Genomic DNA, 15,630 nt, shown 5'->3' on the forward strand with positions numbered 1-15,630 from the left:
TTCTCGTGTCGCTGCGCGGGTTGCAGACGCCATGTATTAGATATTTTTTATGACCAATTATGAAGGTTGGGAAATGAAAAATCATTGTCATGGTGATTTTGTCACTTCAAATAGATGTGGAACGTAGAAATACGCTCCATCATCTTTTTGATCTTTTCAGGTGAGCAATCCTCTTCTCTTTTTTTTTTTCTTTCCTTTTTCCCTCTACACCGACCTGTCATCCGAGCGAATGATGATACTTTTTAACTCGTAGCACCATGTGGGTGCGTTGAAGATCAAAAACACGCAACAACAAACACTCTAATTTTTTGCTGACCGCTCACCTATCTTACTTGCTTTTGTCACTCATCTGTTTAGCAATATGGTTGCTAACATGACTCCAGATCTGATCTATGCACGTCGCTAAGCGACTCGGATTGCCGTAAGACGTAGGGCGTAGATGGTTACGATTGATTGTTAGCGGGAAATGGGCTCGTCCATGTTACTCTTCATCAATGTATTCTAGCTGTCTTAACACTACGAATCTACTCTGAGCACCGCATCTCCGCTGTAAATGCTAATTGATTCTATCGCACTGCTTGGTATCGTACTTGCCCGTCGGCACTCTATATATACCCATCCTACAGCCAACATCCCCATCCTCGGTCACGTGCACAACCTTCCAACACAGGAAATAACATAGGTGCCAGATGCAACCCCCCTAACTACCATCATGATCACTCCGCCCAAACCGACCTCCGAACCCACCCAGGTCCCGCCGGAAGAACTTCCCGATATTCTTCAGGTTCTCGTTCAAGTTTGAGCCGACCTCCGCACTAACGCCCTGCGTTTGGCCCAGCGGCCCCGGCGCAGAGGACACGGGCGTCGCAGATGCAGACCCGACGCCACCACTAGAGGTGCTGGCGGGAGTGCCGAAGCGGTCGACGCCGTCTTTAGCGGCGGAGATGAGCGCGGACCCCAGCATGGACGGATCGAAGCGCGTGGGGAGATTGGCCGTGGCGGACGAGCCGAGGAGACCCTGTGAGACGGAGGTGGAGGACGCGGCGGGCGTGGTCTGCAGGGCCGTCAGGAAGGGGTTGCTTTGCTGGAGGTTGGGCGCGTGACGGTCGGAGGCGCGGTGCACTTGGAACAGCTCGACGAGATGGTTCTGTTCCTGGCGGCTGCGGATGCCCTTGAGATCGAGGATTTTGCGGAAGTTGGCGTTGCTACGGTCTGCGATGTGGAGCAGGTATGCCTGCACCAGGGCTTCGGGCGGGGAAGGTTGCACCTGCAGGGTTTTGAGGAGGGTCTCGATCTTGGTGAAGCTGGCGTTGACGCGTTTGACGAAGCCGGCTGGGGCTGGGGCGGGGAGGAGCGAGGACAGGCCGGTTTTGAGGGTGTAGGAATCCAAGAGCATCTGAGCGGGTTAGTGATGCGGTCGTTTGGGGCAGGGGAGAAAGGGGGTTGCTGACTTGTTCGGCGCCGGTCTCCGAGACAGGCTTGCACTGGAAGATTGTAGAGACGAAGGCGTTCGTGACCAGCTCGACGACGTGGTCAGCGAATGCTCGAGCGTACTGTTGCTTGTGCAGCAACTGCAGGATCTCAGAGGACCTGGTCTTCGTCTTGGACATTAGCTCCCCGACGTAGGAACTCTGGTCGCTGACAGCCTCCAGTCGATTCCAGGGTGTATTGCGCATTTCACGCCAACAGGGTTCCAGGTCGACTTCGACCTTACGGACGAGTCCACGGACAGCCGCCGACGCGATGCCCATGAACGAGTCCGCTTGGCTCTGCAGGTCCACATTCTGCTTTAGGTTTTTGTCCAGGCGGCCCTTGATTTTCTCCTCTAGTTGGTTGCAGGTTGTGTAGCAGTAATCGGCGGTGTTGAGAACAGAAATGAGATCTTCCAATGATGGCACGTTTGACGGCGTGTGGCCGCTGGGCCGTTCGCTGATGTAGTAGAGGAGCACCTGCTGTGCGTATTGGTCCAGATACTTCGCAAACACTTTAGCAAGATCAGCAAGGCTATTCCCCGTCGAGAGTTTAGCGCATTGCTGCAAGGAATGTCTGTAGAAGGTAAACAGTTCGGTCGAGGATGATATGACGATATTCGAGTCGAACTCTTCATCAGGGGGCCGCGGAGGCTGTTGTCGGTATTTCGGTATCAGGGCAGCCAGCTGCTTGTCCTGGGCCTCAACCCACACACTGAGATACGGCTCGAAAGCCTCGGAGATGGCCTGGCTGAAGACGGACGTTTCCAGTGCCGAGGCAAAGGTATCGGTCGACGGACGGGAGGGGGCGACGAACCGCCGCTCGAGGGAATGCTCAAAGTCCAGCGTTTCTTGCAAACACGAAAGTAACAGGTTGACGTCAATCGTTTGGCCGTTTCGCACGGAGCGAGACAGTATCCCCTTGTAGTCCTCCCTGGTCCCCTCACAGAAGACATTCGCAAGGATTTCATTCACCCTCCAGGATGCCGGAAACACTGCCGCGTATTCCTCGTCGTAAATCTTCAAGATCCGTCGGAACCACGAATACCGCCGCGAAATATTATCGAGCGACCCCGCCTCCTCGTTGTTCCGAAACACCTGTCGGTACTCGCGGAGCTGGAAATTGCAATACCACGTCACGAGTCGCGACCGCGCATGTTCGCCCAGCGCATCCATCACCAAGCAGCCCTCCGCAAGCATGGTCCGTTTCTGGCCCACCTCGCCCTTGGCGAACGCGAGCTCGAAATCCTCACACACCTGCTCCAGCAGCTCGCGCTGGATGTCCGCCACATTCCGACTGAGTAGGGCAATTTGGTCGATGGAGCGGTACGACTTGAAGTGGGCCATCAGCTGGATGACGGCCTGCAGCAACTGGGCACAGTCGCGGTATTGGCGGGTCCGCCCGAGGGCCCGGAGCTGGTCGTACGCGGTCGTCAGCATCTGCAGACGCTTGAGGGCAGTCATCGACTGTGTCAGGTTCGTCTTGGCGTTGTCCAGCTGCTTGATGTCGGCCGTCATCTCCGTGATCGCCTGCTCGGTCTTGGACGCGCGGTCGCGGACTTCGTCGATCTTCTTGAACAGTTCGGTGAGGTCGGCCTTGGCCGCCTGGATGCGCTCGACGCTCTCCGCATTGGACGTCACCTGGTCTTCTACCAGGGCGTTGATGTCGTTGTCGAGCTCATCTTCGTACTCGCGGAGGCGCTGGGACACCTGCGACACGGAGGAAAGCGTGGACGGGTGGGAGAAGATGGCGTTCAGGTGGTCGATTGGGTCGTAGTCGGCTGAATTAGATCGGTTATATTAGCACAGCTGGTTTGGATTATCATTCTGGGGCCAATGCTTCTCCTCACCGGCGTCTAGAGGATCGAGATTCGCCGCACCGTTGGAGGGCATGATCGGAGCAGTGGAGGTTGACATTCCATTAGATCTTCAGGTTGAAGACAGGGAACATGCTGTAATTGCAATCGCAATACATGCGCCAACACGCGCAACCAATGCAAAGCTCCGGGATTGAAGGGGGGTTAAGTTAGAGGGAGGAGATCGTGAGTTGTTCGGAGTTCAAGCGGGAGTAGTTGTTCATTGTTGGAGAGTTGGCGGGTTCGCTGAGAGGGGTTTAGCGTCCGCCAAGAGGTCCTTCATTATCAACAGCTTCATCTACAGCAATAAGAGCAGTACAACTACAAGTACTGTATTACTCTCAGAGCACACGGAAGTGATGATGATGATGGTAGTGGTAGTGATACTATGTTCTGGGGAATGATAGACTCCCTCGCTTCTATATAGACATGATCTTCGTGATCTTTAGTAGTAATACACCCCGCTGAGGGGGACAAGACGCAAAAAAACAACATTCCGCCCAAATTCGCCCAAGCAATGCAAACAAAAAATGTTTTTTCATGGTACAGGAAGTAACATCGTACACAAACGGATCCGCACCTCGCAAGGTGGAAAGGGTAGGAGCGGCTAGACTGCCGCAGGGAGGAAAGCATCGGCCGGAATTTGCCCCTGTGCCTTCTCACTAGTTAGCAAACTGGTCTGATAGACATGGCAATTCACAGATCACTCACTTTCAGTTCCTCGAAATTCTTCAGGGCAGCCTCAATATTCCAGCCGTTTCCGGAGAGAGCCGCTTCAGAGTACGGCAGCGTCATGTTGGTGTTCGCACTCATCTGCATCACCAACTGCTCTTGTTGCAACTGGGTTTCAGGCTTCCCAGGAGCCGGCATGCCAAAACCCTCCGGTGCTGAGACAGGGGCACCCGGCGCAGCAACCGGCGTCGCGGGTTGACCAAGAGGAGCCAGCGCGGAATCCTCCACGGACCAAGCCTCATGTCCACCGTACGCTCGCAGACAGAGAATGTCGTTGACGACCCTGAGTCCACCTATCCCTCCGCCAGGTCCAATGATAAAAGTCCGATCGAAACTCCGTAGCTCGATCTTGCCATCAATCAATTCCTCAAACTTTCCGTGCGTCATGATAAGAAACCCTCCAACGCCCGTGGTACTTTGTCCAGCAGAATCGGGAAGTCCAGGGATCGGAGAACATTCAAGCAGCCACTCGTCACGGCTCGCCACGATGTCAGGATGCCTCGTCGGGGGCAGCGAATTCCATAGCTCTCGGATCTTCTCCACGCCATGGTAAGTGCGAGACATCCGGGCAGGGAGGTGGCTGATCCTGAGAAGATTTCTGCTCTTCTTGATGTACGGATCCCAACCAGCTGTCTCGGTCTGTTGGGCTCGTGGTGCAGTAGTGTTGACATTAAGTGAAAAAATGGAGTCTTTGTCATAGACTCCGTTGAGAAGTTCGTTCCGGTTGTTGTCGTAGCCAACGAAGAACGACTTGATGAAGTTCTCGGCGATTTGAGATTCGTCGGCGAAATGCGGTGCCTGAACTGGAATAGGTGTTTTCTTCTGTGCAGCTACCTCTTCCGCTGTCCGGACTTCCACGTTATTGAGGATTCGCAGTTTGGGATACCATTTGAGCATCGTATCCTTGAAGGTAGGATCCGCACTGAATGGAGTCCCCGTCAGATCGAGGAACTCCAGATTCCGGAACTTCCATCGCCAGGCTAGCAGGGACTGAACGTCTTTGAAGTTGTTGTTCGACATGTCCAAGTTTTTGAGATCCGGGAATGTCTGAGCCAGTGAGGTAACGGCGGATACATTTGCCAACTGATTGTCGGCAAGGCTGACGCTTTCGACGGCCTCGCGGCGGGCCGTCGAGCTGTCGAAGTTCAGCTCCCATACTTTCATGAGAGCCGGGAAGAACTTCGATTCGGTTGATGTGCTGTTGAAGATGCCCATGGCCAGTAAATCGGGGTCGGTCCCGAGATTGGACAGGTTGAGCAGTTTGGTAGGTTGGTAGTAGCGTTTCTCCAAGATCGCCGTCATTTTCGCTTTGGTGTCGGCGGTGGAAGAGGATGTGCCGCCATTCCGTGATATCTCCGTGAGCATGGGCTGGTCCATCCCGTTTGCGGAGGGGTCGTTTCTTTCGATTGTGAGAGGGGCGCCTGCAAAAGTATACCCATTCATCTGCAGCATTCTGTCCAAAAACTCCGGTTTGATGAAGACTACCAGAGAATCGCCTTCAACCCGGGACTATTTGAACGTTAGCAAGGCACTAGAGACCTTGAGAACCCCCAGCCATCCGCATGAACAATGATAATCACAAGAAGGGGGAATCTGGGGCCAAGTGTCTCTCGATGGTCGCCGTTCTGGGAAATCTTGTCTACCCATCACGCGAACAATGAGGGTAAACCGGGAGGGAGGGGTTGGGGTGGGGGAGGACACGACGTTGCGAATTTCATGGAGTCGGGGACGGCCAGTTTCTGGTGTTGTGATTCACATACCTTTGTGATCCTTGCCCGGCCCCCAGTTTTCGACTCGTGGGTGTTGAGCTTTTTCTCAAGGAACGTGAGGAGACTTTCGAGTCCGCCGTCACGATTCGACGCCGCCTTGCTCTGTTTCCAGCCGTGGACCCGGACCTGTTCTAGAGTGTTGCCGGCCTTTCCTTGCCGGATGTTCGCTTGGGAATCGGATGTGTTGCTTGTGATCGCTTTCTGGATCGCATTCAGGGCCCTATCGCGTGTGCCCGTTCGGCCACCGGTGTCGCCCCGGGCTTTCTTTCCCCGACCTCTGGTAGCGTCGCCATCCATGGATAAATCGCCGTCTCGATCAACTCGCTTCACAGCCCCCCTTTTGCGGATACCCCCGCGGTCAGAACCGCTCGAACGGCCGGTGGCTCTTTTGCCTTTCATATTGAGCGTGGATAAGATTTTTCGGAGAGTAAAGAGTAGAGTTCAGGAGGAATAGTAGAATATAGAGAAGAGTATAGTAATGAGGAATGCCGATGTTTAGGCAGAGACAAGGTCTTCGAGGCAGACAGAGCGCAGTGCGCCTCGAGTGTTCCGGTCCGATACAACCGTCATGCAACAAAGGACATGCGGGATGAAAAGAGTGTGGGGAGAAGAAAAGATCGAACAGAGAGCTGGGACAGCAAATGCGCCGGTGATTTGAGAGAGTTGGACAGAGTAGAGACCTCTGGTAGCGAGAGTTCGGTGGTGGGATGAGTAGCAGAAGAGGAGGAAAAGTGACGTGAACAATAGCTAGTTGCAGAAGAGCCGCAGACAACCTTGTTCGCACGTGACTATCCTTAGTTTTGTCACGTGACCGCGTCTCAGGAACTTCGGCTCTGGCCAATCAGCGGCTGCGGTCTGTCCTTTGGCATTGTCCTTCACGCAAAACATTCATGTTCCTCGTCCTTCTCTGGTCGACTCCGAGCTTCACTCGCCATATCAGCTGTAGGTACGTTCTTATATACCGATTGAACTCCCTGTTGCTCAAGAAAAACACCCCCAATGACCCAGTTCACTCCCCATGCATCATTTGTAAGCTTGTTGCTGATTGATATAGATCGGTCTCCCCGCAGGCGCTAGCTGGCTGCTCCTTCGAACCCCGTTTCGAAGGACTGTCCTCTCCTTGACTTTGCTGTGCGACTTGATTCATACCCCCGAATGATCGTCGACCAATCGAGAATATGCCTGCGAAATCGCGATTCACGAGGTTAGATGCGTTCGCGAAGACGGTCGAGGATGCGCGCATCCGCACGACCTCCGGCGGCATCATAACCATCGCCTCGCTGTTGATTATCCTGTGGCTCGTCTGGGGAGAATGGGTAGACTATCGGCGGGTGGTTGTGATGCCAGAGCTAGTTGTGGACAAGTCTCGAGGTACGTCGAGCCATTGTTGCCAGGAGTGGCTTCCGTCCAAAGGGAGATTGAAGCTGATGGCCCGGTGAACCAGGCGAGAAGATGGAAATCCATTTGAACATAACCTTCCCTCGACTGCCTTGCGAGCTCCTGACTCTGGACGTCATGGACGTGTCCGGTGAACAGCAAGTGGGCGTGGCACATGGCATCAACAAAGTGCGCCTGGCCTCGCCCGCCGAAGGGGGCCATGTCCTCGACGTCCAGGCCCTCGAGCTGTAAGCTTACGGCCCCTCCTCGCTTCCCCTCCCCGTCCTCTAAAATACTAACGCTCCCCTCAGACACTCGGAGCAAGAAGTCGCCAAACACCTAGACCCGAACTACTGCGGCGAATGCGGCGGTATCCCACAGCAACCGGGCGAGCCGAAGCGGTGCTGCAACACATGCGAGGAGGTACGCGAGGCCTACGCGGAGCACCAATGGGCGTTCGGCAAGGGCGAGAACATCGAACAGTGCGAGCGCGAGGGGTACGCGGCGCGGATTGACGCGCAGCGGCGCGAGGGGTGCCGCCTGGAGGGGGTGCTGCGGGTGAACAAGGTGGTGGGCAACTTCCACATCGCGCCGGGGCGCAGCTTCAGCAGCGGCAACATCCACGTGCACGACCTGGAGAACTACTTCGAGCTGGACCAGCCAGCCAGCGAGAAGCACACGATGACGCACCACATCCACCAGCTGCGCTTCGGCCCCCAGCTGCCGGACGAGCTCTCCGACCGCTGGCAATGGACCGACCACCACCACACCAACCCGCTCGACGACACGGTCCAGGAGACCGACCTGGCCGCCTTCAACTACATGTACTTCGTCAAGGTTGTCTCCACCGCCTACCTGCCGCTCGGCTGGGACCCCCGCGTCTCCTCGTACATCCACAGCGCCTCCTCGCACAACGTCCCGCTCGGCCGCCACGGCATCGGCTACGGCCACGACGGCAGCATCGAGACGCACCAGTACTCCGTGACCTCGCACAAGCGGCCCCTCATGGGCGGCAATGCCGCTGACGAGGGTCACAAGGAGCGCCTGCACGCTGCCGCCGGTATCCCCGGTGTCTTCTTCAACTACGACATCTCCCCCATGAAGGTGATCAACAGGGAGGCCCGTCCCAAGACGTTCACCGGGTTCTTGACCGGCGTCTGCGCCATCATCGGTGGTACGCTCACTGTTGCTGCTGCCATCGATCGCGGCCTGTACGAGGGTGCGATCCGGGTAAAGAAGCTCCACGCTAGCTAGACGCAAGCCGAAGCTCTCCTCTAGAATGAACATGGACATTGCATCATACAATCAACAAAGAAGGAAGAAATACTACCATAAACGGAGGCCCCTTTCCTAGGGTTCATGAAGGTTCTCCAAAGAAATATCATCGGTGGGAAGAAATTTACAGTTACAGACAGACCTGGAAGGTCATGGCGTTTCGGCATATGTTATCCTGGACAACCTTTTTGCTTAGTCTTATGTTTTAGCACTGTGTGATATCTACAATATTCAGTTATCATTTCCCTTCCTCAAGACTCCATATCTTGCACTACTGTAATGCTCTACGGCTCCTGAGGCATGGGCGCAAAGATGTCTTTAGTCGACCTCTATATCTGCATTCTGATCCTCAATATGCAATGAGTTGGTATCTATAAAGCAGATAGAAAACAACCGAGGTAACAGCGTGAAATAGAAAGTCTTCCCAGCAAACACTTCTCCCACAGAAAGAGCTAAATACTCAAGACATACCAAAAGAACAGCAAGTTGACAGTTAACACCATGGCGCCAGACCTAGTCTTGAAACTCCGTGCAATGTATGATGCAACTGCTGTAGAAGGACCGACAAGGGATAAAGCAACAAAAAATTTTCCAAGCAGATGGGGAATGTAAAGTCTAGCTCTAATAATGCGTCGTTGGAGCTTGAAAGTCAAGAAACGAGGAAATGAAAGTGAAGGATCGGCCGTAGTGCTCCCCCCCCAAAAAAAATCAAAAACATAGGAAATCGCAAATGCTAATGAGAGGGATGCGGACAACAGGACAATGCAGATGACTTAGTAGTGCATGGCGTTAGCATTGCTGAAGTGGCTAGGGTGTTGGTTGAAATATGGGCCTTGCTGATACGTCTGCGGCTGCTGTGCTGCAAACTGTCCATACCAAGATTGGCGTCGTGGCTCCTCAGGTCGGTACGCCTGGTTGAGAGCGTCCCACGTGTGGCTCGCCGCAGGGAGATTGTACACACTGTGATGTCCACCAGCTTGGATTCCGTACTGGTGAGTTGGAGGGATGGGAGCCGGCTGCTGTTGATGCTGCTGCCAGTGCTGCTGTCGCTGTGCAATAGCATGCTGCACCATCTGGTTCGACATGCCATCCATGATGCTCTTCTTTTCCCGCTCACGCGCATCAATCGCACCCACCAAACCCATAGGGTTGACTTGAGGCTGATGCTTCTTGTTTTCATTGCTGAGATTGAAGAAGGATGACCCTGTCACACGAGCCACGTGCTCCTGTTCGCGGGCAGAGAGATGGGACGAGATGTCGTTGTAGCTCATCATGCTGTTGGCGCCGCGGGAATGAGGTCGCGCGGGGCCATCGCGAGTGATGGTCATCTGCGAGGCAGAGCGAGAGTGGGTCATCCAATCACCCGAAACCGGGCGAGCAGGCGGCAGTGTGGGTGTTGTAGACGGGCTCCGGTGGTGCATAGCAATAGGGGTATTGGAGGTTGCCCTCTGTTGCACATATTGTTCGGGAGTCAGTCCACCAGGAGTCACCGGGCGAGCAGCAGCCATACCCGGCTGCCACAACACGCTTCGTCGGTATTCGTCCTGGTTTGGCGATCGGGAATGGGCGCGGTCCATGGGGTGAGTGGGAACAGAGGAGCGATTCTTATCTAGCGCGTTGGAGTCGTTCTTGTGGCTGGCCTTTTTCAGAGTGTCTGAAGTGGTCGGACGACCAGTAGTAGGCAAATACGTCAACGTCGGGCCGAAATCCACAGATGGAATATCCATGTTTGCATCCGAAGGACGATCCAAGGTGTAGTGAGCATCACCAATGACAAGGTCCTTCTTGGGAGTCTCTCCAACAGTTTTCATAACGCCCATTCGCGGTCGAGTGACTGACTTCGCCGAGTGTTTGCTATAGACCGACTCATGAGTACTGGCATAATCAGGGGACGTTGTAGAGGCGTCGTCATAAACACTATCCTCATCTTGATGGTATTCTTTATCAGGAGAAGGGAGATGACGGGACCCAACACGATTCAAAGCGTCTTCGTCGACGGTATGGCGAAGGTCATCGTAGCTAGGCTCTGTCCCCGTGGGACTGGTGATTGCGATCCCGCGATATTGTTGGTGTGGAAGGGGCTTTCGCTTCACTGCTTTGGTGTCCAGCTGGAGACTTTGTCTGTTTGGTTTAGGTAAAGGTCCTCCAAATGTGTCGTTGGTCCGATGTTCCGGCGGCGTGGGCCCTTGATTTTGATGTGCAGCGGTCCTATCAGTCGAGCTGGCAAAGACGAGACCGGGCTCCAACTTCTCCGAGCCATGAGAATCGATCCGGGTCAGCTCATACGGAGCTGAGCCATTCAACTCTTTGGCTCTGCGTTGCTCAGGCGTTTCGAAAGCACCAGATAGATTCAGCTTCCCAGATGCAGCAGCCAGCTCCGTAAGGGTACCGTGAGACATCCGGTTACGGGCTTTTGTGAAATCCGGTGAAGGCTGTGGTCTTGTCGATGGTAGCTCTCCAGGTCCATGGGTGAAGGCGGGTGGCATTGTAACAGGCGACGGCGGGGAAGGAGACCGCAATTGCTGTGCGATAGGGTGGGTATGGACATCCGATTGTTTCCATTCACCATCAGAGCTGCTCTGTTCGTTCGAGTCCTTCGTACGAGGACGATCTGTGGCTGATGGTGCCAATTCCTGAGCAGAAGATGAAGGGGAGCTCTCCACAATGGAGGTTTGCGGTTCATTCTTCATGGGAGATAATCCAGTAGTATCCGAGGCGCCACGGGAATGATAAGTTGAGGAAAGGGAATCGTCCTTGGGCACTTCGTGGATAATGGCATCGGTGGACTGGTTGAACCCAACCTGACCGGTGGGGAGCACATCGTTGTTCTGAAAGGCGACTCGGCTATACCGACTTGGCAGGCTCGCCCGGAAGCGAGGCTTTCCTCCCGACAAACTGCTGGTCCGGCTACGACCAGACGCCATGCGACGTGCAGTTGCCTCCTTCAACTGCTGTCTCCATTCCGCTTCACTCCAGTTCTGGCTATTGGGCGACTGCATCAGGCTCGCAATATCCATGATGTCCAGGTATCCATAACGACGCTGGGTAGGGAAAGCGAACATGATGCTTTTGATATGATTTGTAGCAGCGATCAGGCGAGTAGGGCGACCATATAGGTTGAAAGTGTCGAACGTGGGAATGAGGAACCGGAGCATCATCTCAAAGCCGGGAATCGCGGGATGGACCTCAGGCATGACGAAAACAAATCCTTCCGATGTTGACGGCTGTTGTGAGTGTATCGTGATCTGTCCCTCAATCTTCACCAATGTGGACTGTTCAATCAGGGCCTGGGATTCGGGATAGATCGCGAAAGCACTGTAGGCATCGGTGATTGTTGCGATGGGCTTTGCCTTTTTGGTTTTCCGTGTCTCATAAAATTTGATATTTCCAGTGACCAACTTGGGCGCTCGATCATAGGCAGATTTGTTCTTCATCGACTTTTGCGCCTTCTTGAGCTGCTTCTCATCGGGAGGAGTGATAACAAACCAGCACCGTCTCCACGGTGTGCCCGCTCCAAACCTCACTCGTGCCCAGTCTTCATACTTGAACCGGCTGCGCTCCATGATAGCGCGAATATTGTTAAGGTTCTTTCCCTTTCCTGCAATGATCGACCCGGTGTACGCTTCGTACAGAGAGGTGTGCTCGAATAGAGTCAAACGAATGGCCGCGGCCCATTGCGTGAGCGAGTGGAATGAGTTGAAGTGTAGCAGATATCGATTTTGGCCGGCAGAACAGATGCTCAGAACATTTTTGAGTGGCTCCACGCCCTGGTTGCGTGTGGGCAAGGTTTCAATCTATGAGGTCAATCAGACAATCGAAGCCATGGCAATTTAACGGAATACCCAGAGTTCCTTACCACTTTGATCGAGGCGTCCGCTAGGTTGATAAAAGTCGGAGGGACCTCTGCCTCTTCGCCCGCCGCGTCCAGCGCAGCAGCATCCCATAAGGAAAGCGCAGTTCCAACCAGTTGCGCATAGCATTCCACCCACTGTCGGTCAGCGCAGGGCCGTCCATCTGTCACGAACATCGGTCAGTTCAGCTTCAGCGACCTAGAGGATGCGCGGGTAACTTACGGATATCCAGGTCGTTGAGCTTCAAGAAATAACCTTCATGGTAGAGCTTGTTCGCATGACTGTTGAGATAACCGAAGATAGGTTGGAGTTCTGGGGGCGTATCATTCGCCAGCTCCATCAATGGGGGATTGTGAGAGAAGATCATCGACCCGGGGCGGGATGCCCTCCGCTCGTTGATGGCGCTCATTTCTGTAGGCGACGCATCCGGAGGCGACGGAGTGTCGGTGGACGGCGTGTCTACGCGGGACGGCGGGTTGTTTAGAGTGAAGGAAGCTGACGAAGTACGGTGATTCTGGCCGGCGCTTTCTTTGCGGGACGAGACCCCAAAGGCTGATATAAAAGAGCGCACTAAGCACGCAAGGGGGTCAGCCGTCATAAATTTAGAAGACGAGGAGGGTGGGAGAGTTTGCTTTCTGGTTACTGACCACGCGAACGACCCATGATGTCTGAACTTTATTCGACAGCGGGGATGTGCGGAATGGAGAAAGACCAGCTTTCCAGTCCACTCTGGTGACCGGGCTGTATGTGTCGTCGAGAGACGGAAGGAATGAGGCACAGAGGGCTTCTGTGCGAGAGAATGGGCGGACGATAGGAACGAACGAGGGAGGAGAGAAGAGAAGATTGGAGATGGAGATTGAACCCGGGAGCTCCGTCCGGAGATAGCGATAGAGGGGGGCCAGGACCTGCCAAGACTAGATATGGCAGTTGGATTCCATGGAGCGGTGGCCGGTGAACTTTAAAAGAGGTCGAAAGGGACAGAACGAGCGAATGGTGGCGAAACAACGATTTCCGCCGGGCCAAGTGACAAAGGCGACTAGGTCGGAGGGAGGCGCCTGACTTTGCGATGAGGTCAGTTAGCCGGACAGGTGATGTCTCAGTTGTCGGCGGTTGGTCGCGGGAGAGTGACGGAGGGGCCCAAGAACGAGAAGAACTGGGTGAAAGGAAGTCGGAGTGAAGGAACGAGCGAACGGGAAGAGGGGGAACGAGAGACAAGGATGAGTGGGAAGAGAAGAAAGAGGAGGAAGAGAAAGAGGAGGTCAGGATGGAGCAAGCAAGCAGAACATACCTCCTACTCAACTCTCCAGGCTCCCAACCAGACGTGGGTCTGGAGGACAAATGTGTAACACAATTACCAGACTTGGTGCCAGGCTGGGTCTGAATGTGGATTACGTCGACAAATAACAGATTGGGGGGGGAGGATGGATTGAATGGATCGAAAATCATACAATCAAGCCATTGATGTAGTTATTCGGGGGTTGGAATGTGGGAGGAACGGGGGTAGATGGGAATTAAAGATAAAAGAGAGTCAATGTAGGTGGTACCTTAGTTCCTTTAGGTAGATGCAATCTTGACGGAATTCCCTACGGCCAATACTGGTTTTTTATTTTCCTGGGTTCAGTCCACTCTTGGGGAGTGAGAGAGAAAAATTAATATTTTGGCAGGCCTAAAGTCAGAGAAAAGGTAAAGGCTGGCGTCATCGCATGTGTGGCTACCTTTTTTCTTCTTCTTTTTTTCTCATTGATTTAAAAATAAAAATATCATCCCTGCTGGTTTTTCCCCGAGGGGCTGATCACTTTGCTCATCCGTTGATGGATCGACGTGGATCAAACAAATCGTCTTTCCTTTTCTTGTCACTGAAGAAAGAAAATACCCAGATAATCAATTTGAAGAAACTCATATCATCTGAGGACGGGGGGGTGTTGGTTTCTGGGGCTCTTTGTTCTCCATCTCGCACGGAAGAATTAATTCATCCTCAGGATTGAATATATTAACCTATCTCTCTCCCGCTAACCCATTCCTACCTAACCATCGTCTTTAGAGGGTTTCAGATCCATCCCATACAGTAGTTACCAGTCAGCAGCTGTATCTGTTTACTCTGGAGTAAGCGCACTCTTCTCACTCTTCCGTACCCTGAATACTGTTCTCTCCCAACCTCCTTTCCCCTCTCGCTTGTCCTCTCTCATAAGTACGCGGAGTACACCCTTTGAATGATTATGCAATCGGATGGCAACAGATCTCACCTAGTCGCCAAATATAGCAACCCAAGCCCTGCATGTCTTAGCTGACTGCCGTTCATCCCCTACTCCGTATGGAGTACTGAGCTATCTATTCTTTGTTCCCCCTTTTACGATCCTGTTGTCTCATCCATTCCCACGAGGTAAGGAGGGGGACAACTTCGTCCCTCCGGAGTAGTTAGTCTACCTATGCATGTAGTTAAGACGCCAAGCGCCTCTTCCCCATCAATGGGGACCGAACATGTCCACATCAGGAAACAAATGGAACCTGCTAGGAAGTGTCGATACGATAGTACTAAGTAGTAGGGGGTTCCCTACGAGACTAGTAACAGGTGTCCATCTCTGTGCGAACAGAGACGGAGCCGTCGACACCCGAGTGGCCATCTGCCTCCGAGACCAATACAGACCATTGACGGCACTGCCACACATTCCTGCCGTGCCACAGCATTATTGACCACACTAGCGAGGTTATTAATAATTTCCTCGTGCAGAGAAAACCCACCGCGCGGGCGGCTAGCCCGCGCCCGCAACTACATAACGTCTATCGCTTGGGTTAGGTCGAATTAGGTATTGGGCACATACCGAGGCCATACCCCGGGGGTAATTAATTCGCATTGACCCTTGGGAAACGGCAGAAGTGGCAAGAACTGTTTCGGACCGCCCACTCACCGTGCCTGACAGGATCCATGGATGGTGATTCGGTTCAGGGTCGCGGTGGCTCTTTGCCATCAGCACTCAGATGCGGAGTCTGCATAATCCCGACAGATCGTAAAGTAAGTACTTACCTTGGGCAAAAGGGCTCATCTCTGCCAGACTTGGCTCTGTGCTGAGCCAAGAGAACCCAAGTGTCTCCCACCGCTATCCCTCCAATCGCTCCCACCTACTCCAACAGGCCGTCCATTTACTCGGCCAGAGAACGACGGCCACTGGTGATGTGCGTGTGGCAGCAGCCCGGCCCACCCGGTCCTAGGGTACAGATGGAATTGAACTACTCCTAAGGGACGGGAATAATGGGTCCGGACGGTTGAGTTAAAGAGACCGCGGAGCTTGGAGGACGGGACTCG

The 15,630-nt window shown here is 53.8% G+C and overlaps 4 protein-coding genes across 4 annotated transcripts; 1 reads left to right on the forward strand and 3 right to left on the reverse strand.

The window, feature by feature from the left end:
- Window positions 1-700: 700 nt before the first annotated feature.
- ATEG_02577 (putative GARP complex subunit Vps53) lies at window positions 701-3,362 on the reverse strand (the record flags this gene model as incomplete). Its single annotated transcript, XM_001211755.1, has 3 exons — window positions 701-1,396; window positions 1,452-3,250; window positions 3,320-3,362. 3 exons carry the CDS (start codon window positions 3,360-3,362, stop codon window positions 701-703), a joined length of 2,538 nt encoding a protein of 845 aa, XP_001211755.1.
- A 570-nt stretch (window positions 3,363-3,932) lies between these two features.
- Window positions 3,933-6,225, reverse strand: ATEG_02578 (mRNA export factor mexA; the record flags this gene model as incomplete). The annotated part of the gene is made up of 4 exons (XM_001211756.1): window positions 3,933-3,974; window positions 4,037-5,566; window positions 5,638-5,696; window positions 5,814-6,225. 4 exons carry the CDS (start codon window positions 6,223-6,225, stop codon window positions 3,933-3,935), a joined length of 2,043 nt encoding a protein of 680 aa, XP_001211756.1.
- A 779-nt stretch (window positions 6,226-7,004) lies between these two features.
- ATEG_02579 (retrograde cargo receptor ERV46) lies at window positions 7,005-8,457 on the forward strand (the record flags this gene model as incomplete). The annotated part of the gene is made up of 3 exons (XM_001211757.1): window positions 7,005-7,197; window positions 7,271-7,451; window positions 7,515-8,457. 3 exons carry the CDS (start codon window positions 7,005-7,007, stop codon window positions 8,455-8,457), a joined length of 1,317 nt encoding a protein of 438 aa, XP_001211757.1.
- Window positions 8,458-9,251: 794 nt separating this feature from the next.
- ATEG_02580 (PH domain protein) lies at window positions 9,252-12,992 on the reverse strand (the record flags this gene model as incomplete). The annotated part of the gene is made up of 4 exons (XM_001211758.1): window positions 9,252-12,272; window positions 12,335-12,492; window positions 12,552-12,881; window positions 12,977-12,992. 4 exons carry the CDS (start codon window positions 12,990-12,992, stop codon window positions 9,252-9,254), a joined length of 3,525 nt encoding a protein of 1,174 aa, XP_001211758.1.
- Window positions 12,993-15,630: the final 2,638 nt, after the last annotated feature.

Source organism: Aspergillus terreus, genomic scaffold (assembly GCF_000149615.1).
Source record: "Aspergillus terreus NIH2624 scaffold_3 genomic scaffold, whole genome shotgun sequence".
NCBI classification, from domain to species: domain Eukaryota; kingdom Fungi; phylum Ascomycota; class Eurotiomycetes; order Eurotiales; family Aspergillaceae; genus Aspergillus; species Aspergillus terreus.